General features: G+C 40.5%; 2 protein-coding genes across 2 annotated transcripts; both read left to right on the top strand.

Moving 5' to 3' along the window:
* Positions 1 to 9,335: 9,335 nt before the first annotated feature.
* LOC133009678 (beta-1,3-galactosyl-O-glycosyl-glycoprotein beta-1,6-N-acetylglucosaminyltransferase 3-like) lies at positions 9,336 to 10,601 on the top strand. The gene has a single exon (XM_061077215.1). The coding sequence runs from the start codon at positions 9,336 to 9,338 to the stop codon at positions 10,599 to 10,601; it is 1,266 nt and encodes a 421-aa protein (XP_060933198.1).
* Positions 10,602 to 13,708: 3,107 nt separating this feature from the next.
* LOC133009676 (beta-1,3-galactosyl-O-glycosyl-glycoprotein beta-1,6-N-acetylglucosaminyltransferase 3-like) lies at positions 13,709 to 14,992 on the top strand. Its single transcript, XM_061077214.1, has one exon. The coding sequence runs from the start codon at positions 13,709 to 13,711 to the stop codon at positions 14,990 to 14,992; it is 1,284 nt and encodes a 427-aa protein (XP_060933197.1).
* Positions 14,993 to 16,310: the final 1,318 nt, after the last annotated feature.

Below are 16,310 nucleotides of genomic sequence, written 5' to 3'. Positions count from 1 at the left end.
TGTATGAACACTCAGATAAGGCAGGCAAGACTCTTGCTCAACAGATTAGGCAGTCCATAGCCTCTACCCTGATCACAAATATTCGTAAACATGACGGTCAGATCTCTAATGACGAGCAGGAGATAAATAATGAGTTTAAAGAATTTTATTCCTCCCTTTACACATCTGAGGTGATCCACAACCCTTCTAGGCTAGAGTCGTTTTTTCAGAGCATGGATCTGCCTCAAATAAATGAATCATTTATGGAGCAATTGGAAGAACCTCTGTCTTTGGAGGAAACTAGATCAGCTCTATACAGTATGCAGAATGCTAAAGCTCCAGGACCTGATGGTTTCACGGTCGAATTCTTTAAAAAATTTGGAGATAAACTGCTGCCAATTTTACTCACTCTTTTTGAGGAATCCTTTGTCGAGGGCCAACTTCCACCCACACTCTCTCAGGCTTCTATCTCAGTTATATTGAAAAAGGGTAAGGATCCCCTTAGCTGTGGGTCTTACCGTCCAATATCACTCCTGAACGTGGACTGCAAATTTTTAGCCAAGGTCTTGGCTCACCGCCTAGAAGCTACCCTATCTTCGATTATCTCTCCAGATCAAACTGGTTTTATAAAAAACCGCCTCTCTTCTTTTAATATCCGTCGCCTTTTAGATATCATGCAGAACGCAGATCCCAATCAGCCATTACCCGAAGTAATTATCTCTCTGGATGCTGAAAAAGCGTTCGATAGGGTCGAATGGGGCTACCTTTTTCAGTGTTTAGAGAGATTCAAATATGGTCCAAAATTCATATTATGGTTAAAATTGTTATATAAATCCCCAATGTCGTCAGTACGCACAAATAATATGAACTCCCAATATTTTCCGTTGCAACGTGGCACGAGACAAGGATGCCCATTGTCTCCTCTCTTATTCGCCATCGAACCTCTCGCAACATCACTGCGCTCCTCACCTGAAATTCGCGGCATATTAAGGAATGGAAAAGAACATAAGCTATCATTATATGCTGATGATTTATTATTATATATTAGCGATCCCCAGAATACTTTATCGCACATTATGACTACACTGGATCGTTTTACCGAGCTTTCTGGGTATAAGATTAATGCTTCAAAAAGTGAGCTTTTTCCTGTCAACTCTGCTGCACAATCACTTTCTTTTAATTCCTATCCTTTTAAGGTGACTTCTGATAAATTCACATACTTGGGTATAGTTGCAACTCAGAAAATCTCAGATCTCTTTAAACTTAATTTTACTCCTCTTTTAGAACGCACCAAGATGACCCTCGACAAATGGTCTTCTCTTCCTATCTCATTAGCTGGCAGAATTAACCTAATAAAAATGAACATATTTCCCAAATTCTTATACCTGTTCCAAACTATACCAATCTTTATCAACAAATCTTTTTTTTCACATCTCAATAAGATCATCTCTTATTTCATTTGGAATAAGAACCACCTCGTATCCGTAAGGAATTTTTACAAAGACCCAAATCGGTGGGTGGGATGGCTTTACCTCATTTCCAACTATACTATTGGGCAAGCAACCTGAGAGCCTTGGCCTACTGGCTTCAAACCTATGCTAACAACGAAGCCCCTGCCTGGGTCCAAATGGAGGCTGATGCGAGCCTCCCATTATCCCTCCCAGCCTTGTTGTATTCAGCAATGCCTATCACACCACGCCGTGTCTCTATTGCCCCCCTTGTCTATCACTCTCTGCGTATATGGGCTCAGGTGCGAAAACACTTCGGTTGGCAGACTAGCTCGCTTTGTGCCCCCATTGTGGCAAATCATCAGTTTCCCCCCCTCACTTGAGCATGACTCTTTCATAGTCTGGCGTGAGAAAGGTATTGTCTCATTTAAAGATCTGTACATAGCAGGTATTTTTGCTTCATTTGACCAGCTCAGAGCTAAATTTGATTTACCAAAATCACATTTTTTAAGATTTCTGCAGGTAATGTTTTCATATACGTCTGTTTGTATGAGATTTCATCTTCAATTGTGAAAACCAATTAATAAAGTGGAAAAAAAAAGGGAGTTCTTCCTCTGTGAGAGAACATTTCTGTAAATATATCTTTTATTTGACTCACCAGAGACATTTCTTTAACACAAAATCAATAAATTAGATCTAGATAAAGTTAAATAAAGTCTTAACATTTTCCATCCTGAACAACCTAATAAAACACATCAGGGTAATACAAACCATTATATAATTTGTATCAATATGATATTCTCACTTCTCCTGAAACCTTGTAAGAGAAATGCAGTTTTCATTATTTGCAGAACACACTGCAAAAAGTGGTACATTCCAGGAGGCAGGGTTTAGGACCTATACTGTAACCAGCGAGAAGGGGGGGATCAAGAGTGTCTGACTTGGTTTTACTTTTGGGAGCTGTCATGTTATCTTTATGTACAGTCTCCAGCTGTTTCTCAATTCAGGGGAACATCCCATTTAAAAAGGATTTCTTTAAGTGTTTCATCCAATCCCTGAGAGACAAAGGTTTCAGTGAATGGATCCTTCCTGGCTGTGTTAGTATCTGTGAAATGTCGCGTAGATTGTTTTTATGAACTGTTCTGGAACGCTATCAACTCTGTGTATTTGGATGTGACGTCATTCTGAGGGCCGATCTCCGAGCTGCAATGGAGCACAGCATTACTCTCCCTGGTAGTAAAGGCAGCTGAGAGAGCTGCCACGGTGAGACTGAGACACGTGGAGAGGAAACATACAGACACGTTGGCTGGATCCGAAATAACCCACTCGCTCACTATTGCCAGTCTCACTATACAGTGACTAACACATAGAAGACTATAAAGTGAGCTCATTAGGAAAAGAGAAAGACTCTTGGACATTACTCTGCGCTTTTTTTCTGCCCCGGTAATGATGTAACATTAGATTTAAATGTTTATTTTACACTTATTAATTATATAAGGTTATAAAACATGTTGAATGATAATCTTTAAATATAGAAATTAACTTGTTTACCACATTTTCTGATGTGATGAGCTGCTCTGCTAATATTTGTATTTGTACCACAGGGCGGGCTGTTCCTGCTGCCCTAGCTCCTCTCGTCTCTCCACCGCAAGCGCAATGCATTTTGGACACAGCCTCGGAGAGGAGTCACAGACAGTACGACCGACACAGACATATCTGAGTTGAGCTCAGCTACCTTTAAACATCTATAAACAGAATGTCTCATTTCAGTTCTGCCCAGAGGTCTACCTGGCCTTATATCACAACATGTATAGTGCTGAATAGAGAGCATAGTATGATCTCTATGGATGTGGCACAGAAGAATGAACAGGTTGTTTACTTGTATCGGGGTAAATCACCATGGTAACTTGTGCTGAACGGCTAACCTGCTGTGGAGCTGGTTAAGTTGGAGTTGAGAGATCAAGCTGTATAAAGGCCCGGCCACGGATCAATCAATTTCATTAGAACACCACACCACCATTCTTAAAGGTTCTGTGGAGCTGGGTGTGGATTGTTTGAGAGTCTCTGAGGAGGACAAGGGTCTTCAGAGGCCAAACGAATTATAATACCTACTCCGATGAGTATCTTTATTAAAGATATAGATTCTCTTTCTTATATTGGTGACAAATTGATCAACTCAATATTGTCTGTAATTAAAAATAGAAATTGTTTTGTAATAATATTTAAGTTGTAGTAACTTCATGAAGCTGGCTTGACAATTGTATTTTTCTCCAATTTAGTTAAGGATTTTAAGTCCCCTCCCCTGCACACTTAACATCTTTGATAAATTTATGAACTTATGTTGATTAAATTCAGTGGTGGGAAGTAACGAAGTAGAAATAAGGACACATATAGCCCTGACGAGCACTTGTGGGCCACTCTACAGAGGATGCCCTCTGTACCCGGATCGACGCCTGCCGACAGAAAGTTTGATTTGTCAGACATGCTAAGCCTCGCTCGTGTGGTGAAGTGGAGCTATTTGGCAGGTGATGTAAAAAAAGGAAATCCGTACCCTCATTGCACTGGTGTTTACAGACGAGCCGTTTGTGTGTATGGAGCTGGTGACATCCGGTGGCTGCTGAGTCAACAACACCTTCTTGCAAATAAGTTTGATGCTGAAGTTGATGACATTGCCATCAGATGTTTGGAGACAGTATTGCGTTTCAGAGCTTCAGGCCTTGACCCACTGCTAAAAGGTTAATATTCTACTATGTTGTATTGGCTTTGATGTATAAAAAATGTATAATATTAAAGATAGTCATTAAGAAATGTATGAAATATTATGCTCCTGTAGTATTTCCAAAATACTACCCATTGTGATTCGATGTTAACATTAAGAATAATTGTTTTACTTAAACTTATATAACTTTAGAATGTTCTGAGCATTAAATATAATAGACAATGTGCATGGCTGATGTTTTTATGGGATTTCTATGATGCCTTTGTGTAGGATTTCAGTGAATTGTGAAAACTGTTAAAAAATGGGTTTCAGTTTTTGTATTACTTAAATCCTGCCACGCACAATCAGGAATTGGTCACTGTATTGCTTTGGTACTGCTATATGATTATCTTCATTATGTCACCACTACAGATCTATTTTGAATAAAAAATCCAAAACAATGTGGTTCAATGGATGATACATAAATCATAAATGTTATTAGAGCAACAAGTCTTTAAGCTCAAATTGGCAAAACATGAATTAATTGAGTCCTGCTCTTTTTTGATTCATAATTAAAGTATTGACATCAAATAACGTGCAAGTAATTTGTATTAAAGCTTGTCCTTAAGAGATTTTTAGCTTTTTATTGCTGAACGCTTTTTCCAGTAGGCACCCCCACCGATCAAACATTACTCCCAGTCAAACCATAATCATTGCCGAACAGAATTGACACAAGATAAACACTTGTGGGGAAATAGCGTAGAACAAAGCTCCTCCTTTAACAAATGCAGGAACAAATATTGATCAATTGTGTATTATAATGAACAGCGAGATCGTCACTCTGGAACAGCAGCAGCCGCACTCTCCACTTTGCCGTGCATGTCCTGGTCGATCCTGCCAACAGAGTCAACAGACCATCAGGTGTTTGTGTCACTGGGATGCCACCACATCAAACAGGTTTAAGATCATGAATCATCACAGTAACGACAGGCTACTACACTTCCCAGAAACGCTTTTCATACAATCACATCCTGGAAAGGGATCATTACATTTCCACCCTTAAAAAGTGAGTTCTTCCACTGTGAGAGAACATTTCTGTAAATATATCTTTTATTTGACTCACCAGAGATATTTCTTTAACACAAAATCAATAAATTAGATCAAGATAAAGTTAAATAAAGTCTTAACATTTTCCATCCTGAACAACCTAATAAAACACATCAGGGTAATACAAACCATTATATCATTTGTATCAATATGATATTCTCACTTCTCCTGAAACCTTGTAAGCAGGCACGTGCACAGACATTTTGGGGGGGCGGTGCTCAAACCAAAAAAAAAGGGCACCCATCGCCAAAATTATTTATGAAATTTAAAAAAATAATAATAAATAAATAAATACTGATTCTCCCTCATTTGTTTTACTAGTTGATGGCCTGATCCAATATAAAAGAGAGATGCTACCCTGAGCTGCTTGCTGCAGTTCCCTGTCCTGCTTTTGGAGTCTGTCTTTTCTTGGCATTATGCTGCAAATTTTGTAAATGAGATAAATCAATTTTGTGCATAATAATCAAGAGTGATTACATAATCTCTATAAAGCTGACAACACAGTACACAGATTTTTATTTACTGTTTTCTGACAGAGTTGAAGTATAAGCAGCATTATAATATACCACAGTATATACCTCACGCAGCTCAACTTAAGACCTACCTTTCATTTCAATAATTACGATTTTAAATGAAATAAAACAGTGAACTTGTCTAATTTGTAGAACAGTAACACTGCATTTAAATTCTCTGCCTGCTTGCCTGCCTGCCTGTCTGTCTGTCTGTCTGTCTGTCTGTCTGTCTGTCTGTCTGTCTGTCTGTCTGTCTGTCTGTCTGTCTGTCTGTCTGTCTGTCTGTCTGTCTGTCTGTCTGTCTGTCTGTCTGTCTGTCTGTCTGTCTGTCTGTCTGTCTGTCTGTCTGTCTGTCTTCCTGTCTGTCTGTCTGTCTGTCTGTCTGTCTGTCTGTCTGTCTGTCTGTCTGTCTGTCTGTCTGTCTGTCTGTCTGTCTGTCTGTCTGTCTGTCTGTCTGTCTGTCTTTCTGTCTTTCTGTCTGCCCGCCTGTCTGTCTGCCTGTATCTCTCTCCCTCTCTCTTCATTGAACATGAAAAACGTCAGTAAACAGCTGGAAAGGCTTTGAAATCACGGATTTCGTGAGGTTTTTGTTAGTTTATTTTTTATGAAACGTCGGACCAGTTGCGACGTAATGTTTTCAGCGCTAATGTTGTGGTTAATTCATCACCAAACAACATCGGGGGATTGCACACACAGCGTCATTAGCTGTTTGTCTGATGCTGCGCGTCAGAGAAGAGGAGAAGTGGCTGCAGCCGCTTGGCGGTCAGCGCTGCATGAGGAGGAGGAGGGGGAGGGAGGGGCCAGCAGGGGCTGGTGAGCACGCGGAGCATGTCGGGGCGAAATTCTCACAAGAACTCAAATAAATGCCCGTCAGATATCAAAACACATTTGGGGGAATTGATGACAGAGAGAGTAATTTTTATTCTTAAATATTGATGAATGAGGAACAAATTGGACTCCAGCAGAAGGGCACTTTTCTCATCCAGGGCAAAAGGGCTGGTGCTTGAGCACCACTAGGGGTTATCTGTGCACGTGCCTGCTTGTAAGAGAAAAGCAGTTTTCAGTATCTGCAGATACCACTGCAAAAAGTGGTACATTCCAGTAGGCAGGGTTTAGGACCTATACTGTAGCCAGCCAGAAGGGGGGGATCAAGAGTGTCTGACTTGGCTTTCCTTTGGGGAGCTGTCATGTTATCTTTATGTACAGTCTGCAGCTGTTTCTCAAGTCAGGGGATCATCCCATTTAAAAAGGATCCTTTAAATGTTTCATCCAATCCCTGAGAAACAAAGGTTTCAGTAAATGGATCCTTCCTGGCTGTGTTAGTATCTGTGAAAGGCCACGTAAATTGTTGTAATGAACTGTTTTTGCTAACAATGGGTAGCTGGATAACGAAAAACAACGTTCCTGTGCAACTGGAACGCTATCAACTCTGTGTATTTGGATGTGACGTCATTCCGAGGACTGATCTCCGAGCTGCAATGGAGCACAGCATTACTCTCCCTGGTAGTAAAGGCAGCTGAGAGATCTGCCACGTTGAGACTGAGACACGTGGAGAGGAATCATACAAACACGTTGGCTGTGTCCGAATTCAACCACTTGCTCACTATTGCCTACTTCACTATACAGTGTCTACCATATAGAAGACTATAAATTGAGCTAATCAGGAAAAGAAACACACTTTTGGACATTACTCTGTGCTGCTTTTCTGCACTGGTAATGATGTCACATTAAATTTTAAATGTTTATTTTACACTCTGGCATAACCTCGTGATACTGGGTCATTATTAAAAGTGTGAGCTGCAACCTGTCAGGGGAAGAGGATAGCATCAAGCATCTGAGACACGACTAGAGCATGATATACAATGGGTTTGTCTCTGTTTCCAAATCGTGCAAAATGATGTACTACACCACATGCATATCTTCTGTCTATGTAGATCACATGTAGATATTGAGCCTTTTCTCTTCAGTCAACTTGCATGCTTCAATGAGAGCTTGATCTCTGCTGCTTGTGCAGACAGAGAAGCAGGGAGTGGTCGTGCAATCAATTTATCATGTGATGTTAGCACAGAGAAACCAACTTGATTTGCTCCCGTGTATGAACTGCGAGGCGCTTATCTATCCACAAACAGTTCAAAGTCTGGATTCTGCGATGGTGTTTCCTGTAAGTCTGGTCTGGGGAAACAAACTTTGGTTATTGTTACTACACAGTTGTCTTGTTCACCATCTCCTTCTGGTGGAAGAAGAGTAGCTGCGTTTAGAACATTAAATTTTTTTTTCAAAGTGATGCTAGGCATTTCCAACAGAATAGCATGATTTAGATAGCATCATAGACATAGCATTTGGGATCAGGTGAGTTGGGAGTATCCTACTAAATCCTTGTATGCCATGACAGTCTTATCTGAAGCTGCTACAGCTCTAAGACAAGTAAGGAGGCCTGTATCAACAGGATCACGTTTGGCTGATAAAAATGCCACAGGTCTCCTTTTGCCCCCATGGTCTGGGAGTAGCACTGATGTCATGTAGCACCCCTTCTCGTTAACTGCCTGTGTGAGAGGTCGGTCAAGGTTGGGTAGTCCTAAAGTCGGGGTTGTTTGTAAGGTCAGCTTCAAGTCAATGAAACATTTCTCTGTGTAATCAGTCCATATAACTTTAGGATATGCTTGTAGGCCCGTGTGCGATTGCGCTGAGTGGCTCCTCGAGGACAGCATAGTTAGGAATAAGTGATCTGCAATCATTTATTTATTTGTAACAGTTTAGGAATATTTTAAATTACTGTTACTCTATTATGGGAGAGGGATTTGCCCTCTACTGTGATCACGTGCCTACAAAATTAAACTTGTTCTCTAACAGACTGCAATTTTTTCAAGCTTGCTTTGTGGCCTTATGCAGCTAAACGTTTTAAGAGAGCCACAGTATCATTTTCACATTGTTCTTTAGTTGGAGCATGAATCATTAAATCGTCAACATCTTGTAAAAGTGCACTTCCTGGTGTTATCTCTAATGAGCTTAAGCTTTCTTTTAGTGCCTGGTTGTAAATGGTCGGTGATTCACAATAGCCCTGACACAGGCGTGTTAATGTATAACTTTTACTGTTGAACTCAAATGCAAACCAGTATTGGCTGTCTTTATCAATTTGAACACTGACAAATGCATTTGCCAGATCAACAACAGAGAACAATTTACTATCCCACAGAACTTGCTCAAGGATTGTTTAAGGATTTGGAACAGACAAAGCGCGTTGTTGTCCTGCGGTGTTGACAACTTACAAATCTCGGATGAATCGCAAATCATCAGATTGTGTTTTATCAAAAATATTATTTTATTTGTAAAACAGTGGAATGATGACGTAACTTAAACAACTAAAATTTGTACGATTTGTTCTACATAAAAATATATATGAAATAATGTCCACCTCATGCGCTCAGTTCAGCTTGACAGCTGGTTATGCTGCCATAATCTTTTGTCGTCTTCATTTGACACACCTACAGCAAATAGAACCTGAAGGTGTGACGAGGCAGTGACATCTATCAGTCAGATAACCTGCACTGAGGACATCATCACCTGTGATTTAAGGAGACAGCGTCTGTAAGGATGGCACGTCACAGGGTCCCTAAGTTGAGGATCCTTTGTTTCATCTTCATGGGTATGTTCCTTGCATTTGTCTTTTGGGAAGCTGGCTCTGGCAGGTGGTCATCGGCTGATCTTGTAATACCAGAGCATTTCTATACGGACCTGCCTGTCTGCTTAGCCATCATCAGTGGAGACACAGAGGGCAAGATGAGAAAATTAAAAGAGCTTCTAACATCTGGGACAAAGCAGAATAAGTTTTGGGAGGATTCATACCTTAAAGTGACAAAGGACTGTCCAGCTTACATTAAAAAGAAAGATTTCATTACAGTGCCTCTCAGTGAAGAGGAGAATGACTTTCCCATTTCCTACTCCATTGTGATCCATGAGAAAATTGAAATGTTTGAGCGACTTCTTCGAGCAGTTTATGCACCTCAAAACATCTACTGTGTGCATGTGGACCAAAAGTCCTCTGAAGAATTTCAAATGGCTGTGGAGGCTATTGTTGCCTGTTTCCCCAATGTGTTTATAGCTACAAAACTAGAAAAGGTGATTTATGCCTCCTGGTCCCGTGTGCAAGCAGATCTGAACTGCATGACAGATCTGTTGAAGTCACCTGTAAAGTGGAGGTACCTGCTAAACACGTGTGGGACCGACTTCCCTATAAAAACCAATAGAGAGATGGTTAAAATACTCAAGATCCTAAATGGAAAAAACAGTATGGAGACTGAGGCGGCCAACGACTACAAGAAAGCCCGTTGGCAGTATCATCACAATGTGACAGACAGTGTCATCAGGACAGATGAGATGAAAAGTCCCCCGCCGATTAGCAGCCCAATGTTCACAGGGAATGCCTACTTTGTGGTCTCAAGAGCCTTTGTGACGCACGTGATGCAGGACACAGATGTTCAGAAACTCATGGAGTGGTCGAAGGACACATATAGCCCTGACGAGCACTTGTGGGCCACTCTACAGAGGATGCCCTCTGTACCCGGATCGACGCCTGCCGACAGCAAGTTTGATTTGTCAGACATGCTAAGCCTCGCCCGTGTGGTGAAGTGGAGCTATTTGGCAGGTGATGTAAAAAAAGGAAATCCGTACCCTCATTGCACTGGTGTTTACAGACGAGCCGTTTGTGTGTATGGAGCTGGTGACCTCCAGTGGCTGCTGAGTCAACAACACCTTCTTGCAAATAAGTTTGATGCTGAAGTTGATGACATTGCCATCAGATGTTTGGAGACAGTATTGCGTTTCAGAGCTTCAGGCCTTGACCCACTGCTAAAAGGTTAATAATCTACTATGTTGTAATGGTTTTGATCATGTAAAATGTATAATATTAAAGATATAGTCCTTAAGAAATGGTCTAATATAAAATCATACGGGGTCTTCTACTGGGTTGTCTTAACAGATTATGTTCCTGTTGTATTTCCAATATACTACCCATTGTGATGGGATTTTAACATTAAGAATAATTATTTTCATAAATCTTATATTATTTTAGAAAGTTCTGAGCATTAATAATGATAGCCAATGTGTATGGCTGATGTTTTTATGGGAATTCTTTGATGCCTTTGTGTAGGATTTCAGTGTATTTGTGGCTCCATCTAGTGGATTCTGAGTTCTGTCAACTTGTTTTGCCAGTTGCCAGTTCTGTTAAAAAATGGGGTTCAGTGTTTGTATTACTTAAATCCTGCCACGCATACTCAGGAATTGGTCACTGTATTGCTTTGGTAGTGCTATATGATTATCTTCATCATGTTACCACCACAGATGTATTTTTAATAAAAATCCAAAACAATGTGGTTCAATGGATGATAAATAAATCATAAATGTTATTAGAGCAACAAGTCTTCAAGCTCAAATTGGCTTCATCGCACCAGTGTACTGACAGCTGGATCAAGACCAACATATATTCAGGGGAAATCCCAACATGAATTAATTGTGTCCTGCTCTCCTTTGATTTATAATTAAAGTATTGATATCATATAACGTGCAAGTAATTAGTATTAAAGCCTGTCCTTAAGAGATTTTTAGCTTTTCATTGCTGAACACTTTTTCCTGTAGGAACCCGCAAGATCAAACATTACTCCCAGTCAAACCATATTCACTGCCGAACAGAATTGACACAAGATAAACACTTGTGGGAAAATAAAGTAGAACAAAGCTCCTTCTTTAACAAATGCAAGAACAAATATTGATCAATTATGTATTATAATGAACAGCGAGATCGTCACTCTGGAACAGCAGCAGCCGCACTCTCCACTTTGCCATGCATGTCCTGATCGATCCTGCCAACAGAGTCAACAGACCATCAGGTGTTTGTGTCACTGGGATGCCACCACATCGAACAGGTTTAAGATCATGAATCATCACAGTAACGACAGGCTACTATACTTCCCAAAAACGCTTTTCATACAATCACATCCTCGAAAGGGATCGTTACATTTCCACCCTTAAAAAGGGAGTTCTTCCTTATTGACTCACCAGAGATACACAAAACCAATAAAATAGATCTTAATAAAATTAAATAAAGTCTGTTAACATTTTCCATCCTGAACAACCATTATCATTCATGTGCTGCTAAATGAAAACACATGAGGGTAATACAAACCATTACATAATTTGTATCTTGATATTCTCACTTCTGCTGAAACCTTGTCAGAGAAATGCAGTTTTCATTATCTGCGGAACACACTACAAAAAGTGATACATTCCAAGAGGCAGGGTTTAGGACCTATAGTGTAGCCAGCCAGAAGGGGGGGATCAAGACTGTCTGACTTGGCTTTACTTGGGGCAGCTGTCATGTTTTCTTGATGTACAGTCTCCAGCTGTTTCTCAATTCAGGGGACCATCAGAAGAATGAACAGGTTGTTTACTTTGTATTGGGGTAAATCACCATGGTAACTTGGGCTGAATGACTAACCTGCTGTGGAGCTGGTTAAGTTGGAGTTGAGAGATCAAGCTGTATAAAGGCCCGGCCACGGATCAATCAATTCCAAAAGAACACAACGCCACCATTCTTAAAGGTTCTGTGGAGCTGGGTGTGGATTGTTTGAGAGTCTCTGAGGAGGACAAGGGTCTTCAGAGGCCAAACAAATTATTATACCTACTCCAATAAGTATCTTTATTAAAGATATAGATTCTCATCGGAGGGAATGATAAACCTCTGTCAACTGCTGGAGCCGAATATAACCTGTCTGCATTGATCTACGTTTCTTTGCTTGTGGGAGTTACTGATATTGATTTCCTGGGTGTGTTAGCGACAGGATAACCATAGTTTCATACTTTTATCCTTCCCTTTAAGTAGGTTTATCCTATGAAATGAAATAGTTATTTGTAATAGGGGATAGGTAGTTTTACCTTGTGACAGGAGAATACTTCATCGAATAATACACATACTGCAAAAGAGAGGTTCTTGTCGGCAGAACCAGTGGTTCCAAAGTTTCCATAGATTCTGCATTTAAGATCATGGGTTATTTGAAACATTTGGTGCTCGTTCATTGAGCATTTTCTTGATCAAATCTAAACTCATCTGGATGGCTAACATCTCTGGTGTTTTTCAAGAAATGATTAAAAACAAAAACATGGTTGCATTTTTATTTGGGCACAGCAATTCAGAAGGTAGTAAACATGTCCTCCAGACCTCTGAATCACACCTCAGCTACCTTACCTGTTTCCCTGTTGCTGGCTCTGTGGTTGGCTCTGGCTGTTTTTGCCTTGGTCAAATCTCACTCCCGGAAAAGGCTTTGCTGGGGCCAAAGTTACGAAAGACAGAGCGGCAGTGCCAGTGTCAACATGCCCCACGGTGTTCCTGAGCCGGACAGCGGAGATGAGGTAGACGTGGTGTACACCAGCAGAGGTGGATCAGTCTATCGAGGCTACAGCTTCATCCATGAGCAGGACACTGATGCAGACCAGGATGTGGATGAGAGCACTTGTCTCACTCAATCTTAAATACATCCAAACCAGAACATACAGTGAGGAATGTATTGTGAATGCACACAAATACAAAGATTGACAGGTGAATTGAAAATAGTTTAGTTAATGCTTAGATGAGAATGTGGTGGTATGTTTCTTCTTGAGTTCCTGGTGTTAATTCTACAAAGTGCCTGTGTGTTTAAAATGCTTAATTCTTAGAAGAGGCATTTGTGAGTGAAGAAAGGAGATATAAATACATATATCTGTGTATACAGTATGTGTGTCAATGGCTTCATTTTTTACTTGACAGCTGGTTATGTTGCTGTAATCTTTCGTCGTCTTCATTAGACACACCTAGAGCAAATAGAACCTGAAGGTGTTTGTTGTCATTTATCTGACGAGGCAGTGACATTGATCAGTCAGATAACCTGCACTGAGGACATCATCACCTGTGATCTAAGGAGACAGCTTCTGTGAGGATGGCATGTCACAGTGTCCCTAAGTTGAGGATCCTTTGTTTCATCTTCATCGGTATGTTCCTTGCATTTGTCTTTTGGGAAGCTAGCTCTGGCAGGTGGTCATCGGCTGATCTTGTAATACCAGAGCAGTTCTATAGGGACCTGCCCGTCTGCTTAGCCATCATCAGTGGAGACAAAGAGGGCAAGATGAGTGAATTAAAAGGGCTTCTAACATCTGGGAAAAAGCATGAGAAGCTTTCGGAGGATTTCTACCTTAATGTGACAAAGGACTGTCCAGCTTACATTAAAAAGAGAGATTTCAATACAGTGCCTCTCAGTGAAGAGGAGAATGACTTTCCCATTGCCTACTCCATTGTGATCCATGAGAAAATTGAAATGTTTGAGCGACTTCTTCGAGCAGTTTATGCACCTCAAAACATCTACTGTGTGCATGTGGACCAAAAGTCCTCCGAAGAATTTCAGATGGCTGTGGAGGCTATTGTTGCCTGTTTCCCCAATGTGTTTATAGCTACAAAACTAGAAAAGGTGATTTATGCCTCCTGGTCCCGTGTGCAAGCAGATCTGAACTGCATGACAGATCTGTTGAAGTCACCTGTAAAGTGGAGGTACCTGCTAAACACGTGTGGGACCGACTTTCCTATAAAAACCAATGGAGAGATGGTTAAAATACTCAAGATCCTAAATGGAAGGAACAGTTTGGAGACTGTGCCGCCCCCTGACTACAAGAAAGGCCGTTGGCAGTATCATCACAATGTGACTGACAGTGTCATCAGGACAGATGAGATGAAGAGTCCCCCGCCGATAAGCAGCCCAATGTTCATAGGGATTGCCTACATTGTGGTCTCAAGAGCCTTTGTGTCGCACGTGATGCAGGACACAGAGGTTCAGAAACTCATGGAGTGGTCGAAGGACACATATAGCCCTGACGAGCACTTGTGGGCCACTCTACAGAGGATGCCCTCTGTACCCGGATCGACGCCTGCCGACAGAAAGTTTGATTTGTCAGACCTGCTAAGCCTCGCTCGTGTGGTGAAGTGGGGCAGTTTGGCAGGTGATGTAAAAAAAGGAAATCCGTACCCTCATTGCACTGGTGTTTACAGACGAGCTGTTTGTGTGTATGGAGCTGGTGACCTCGGGTGGCTGCTGAGTCAACAACACCTTCTTGCAAATAAGTTTGATGCTGAAGTTGATGACATTGCCATCAGATGTTTGGAGACAGTATTGCGTTTCAGAGCTTCAGGCCTTGACCCACTGCTCAAAGGTCAATCTTCTACTATGTTGTAATGGTTTTGATCATGTAAGATGTATAATATTAAAGGCATCTTCCATAGTCATTAAGAAATGGTCTAGTATAAAATCATAAGGAGTCTTCTACTGGGTTGTCTTAAAATATAATGGTCCTGTCGTATTTCCAAAATATTACTGATGGTGATGGGATGTTAACATTAAGAATAATGGTTTTCATAAATCTTATATCATTTAAGAATGTTCTGAGCAATTAATATGATAGCCAATTTGTATGGCTGATGTTTTTATGGGATTTCTTTGATGCCTTTGTGTAGGATTTCAGTGTATTTGTGGCTCCATCTAGTGGATTTGGAACTCTGTCAACTTGTTCTGCCAGTTAACAGTTCTGTTAAAAAATGGGGCTCAGTGCTTGTTTTAATTAAATCCTGCCACGCACACTCAGGAATTGGTCACTATATTGCTTTGTTGCTGCTATATGATTATTCTTCATGTTACCAATACAGATCTATTTTGAATAAAAATCCAAAACAATGTGGTTCATTGGATGATCATAAATGTTATTAGAGCAACAAGTCTTTAACAGGTCATCACTCTGGAACAGCAGCAGCCGCAATCTCCACTTTGCCGTGCATGTCCTGGCGATCCTGCAGACAGATTCAACAGACCATCAGTATGTCTACGTCACTGAGATGCAACAACTTCAAACAGGTTTAAGATCATGAATCATCACAGTAACGACAGGCTACTGCACTTCCCAGAAACGCTTTTCATACAATCACCTCCTGGAAAGGGATACTTACATTTCCACCCTTAAAAAGGGAGTTCTTCCTCTGTGAGAGAACATTTCTGTAAATATGTATTTTTATTTGATTCAGATATACAACACAAAATCAATAAATTAGATCTAAATAAAGTTAAATAAAGTCTTGACGTTTTCCATTCCGAACAACCTTTATTATTCATGTGCTTCTAAATGAAAACGCAGGAAAAACAGGGTAATACAAACCATTATGATTATGATATTCTCACTTCTCCTTAAACCTTGAAGAGAAATGCAGTTGTCAGTATCTGCAGATACCACTGCAAAAAATGGTACATTCCAGGAGGCAGGGTTTAGGACCTATACTGTTGACTCACCAGAGATATTTCTTTAACACAAAATCAATAAAATAGCTCTAAATAAAATAAAATAAAGTCTGTTAGAATTGTACATCCTGAAAAACCTTGATTATTCAGGTGCTTTTAAATAAAAACACATGAGGGTAATACAAACCATTATATAATTTGTGGATGTGGTGGATGCTTGATGCTGAGACAAGGGCTTCCTGGGACCTGTAATCACCACTTAATTAAA

Source organism: Limanda limanda, chromosome 8, assembly GCF_963576545.1.
Source record: "Limanda limanda chromosome 8, fLimLim1.1, whole genome shotgun sequence".
Taxonomy (NCBI): Eukaryota; Metazoa; Chordata; class Actinopteri; order Pleuronectiformes; family Pleuronectidae; genus Limanda; species Limanda limanda.
Note: the sequence above shows the minus strand (reverse complement) of the source record. Positions and strands in the feature narration are given on the sequence as shown.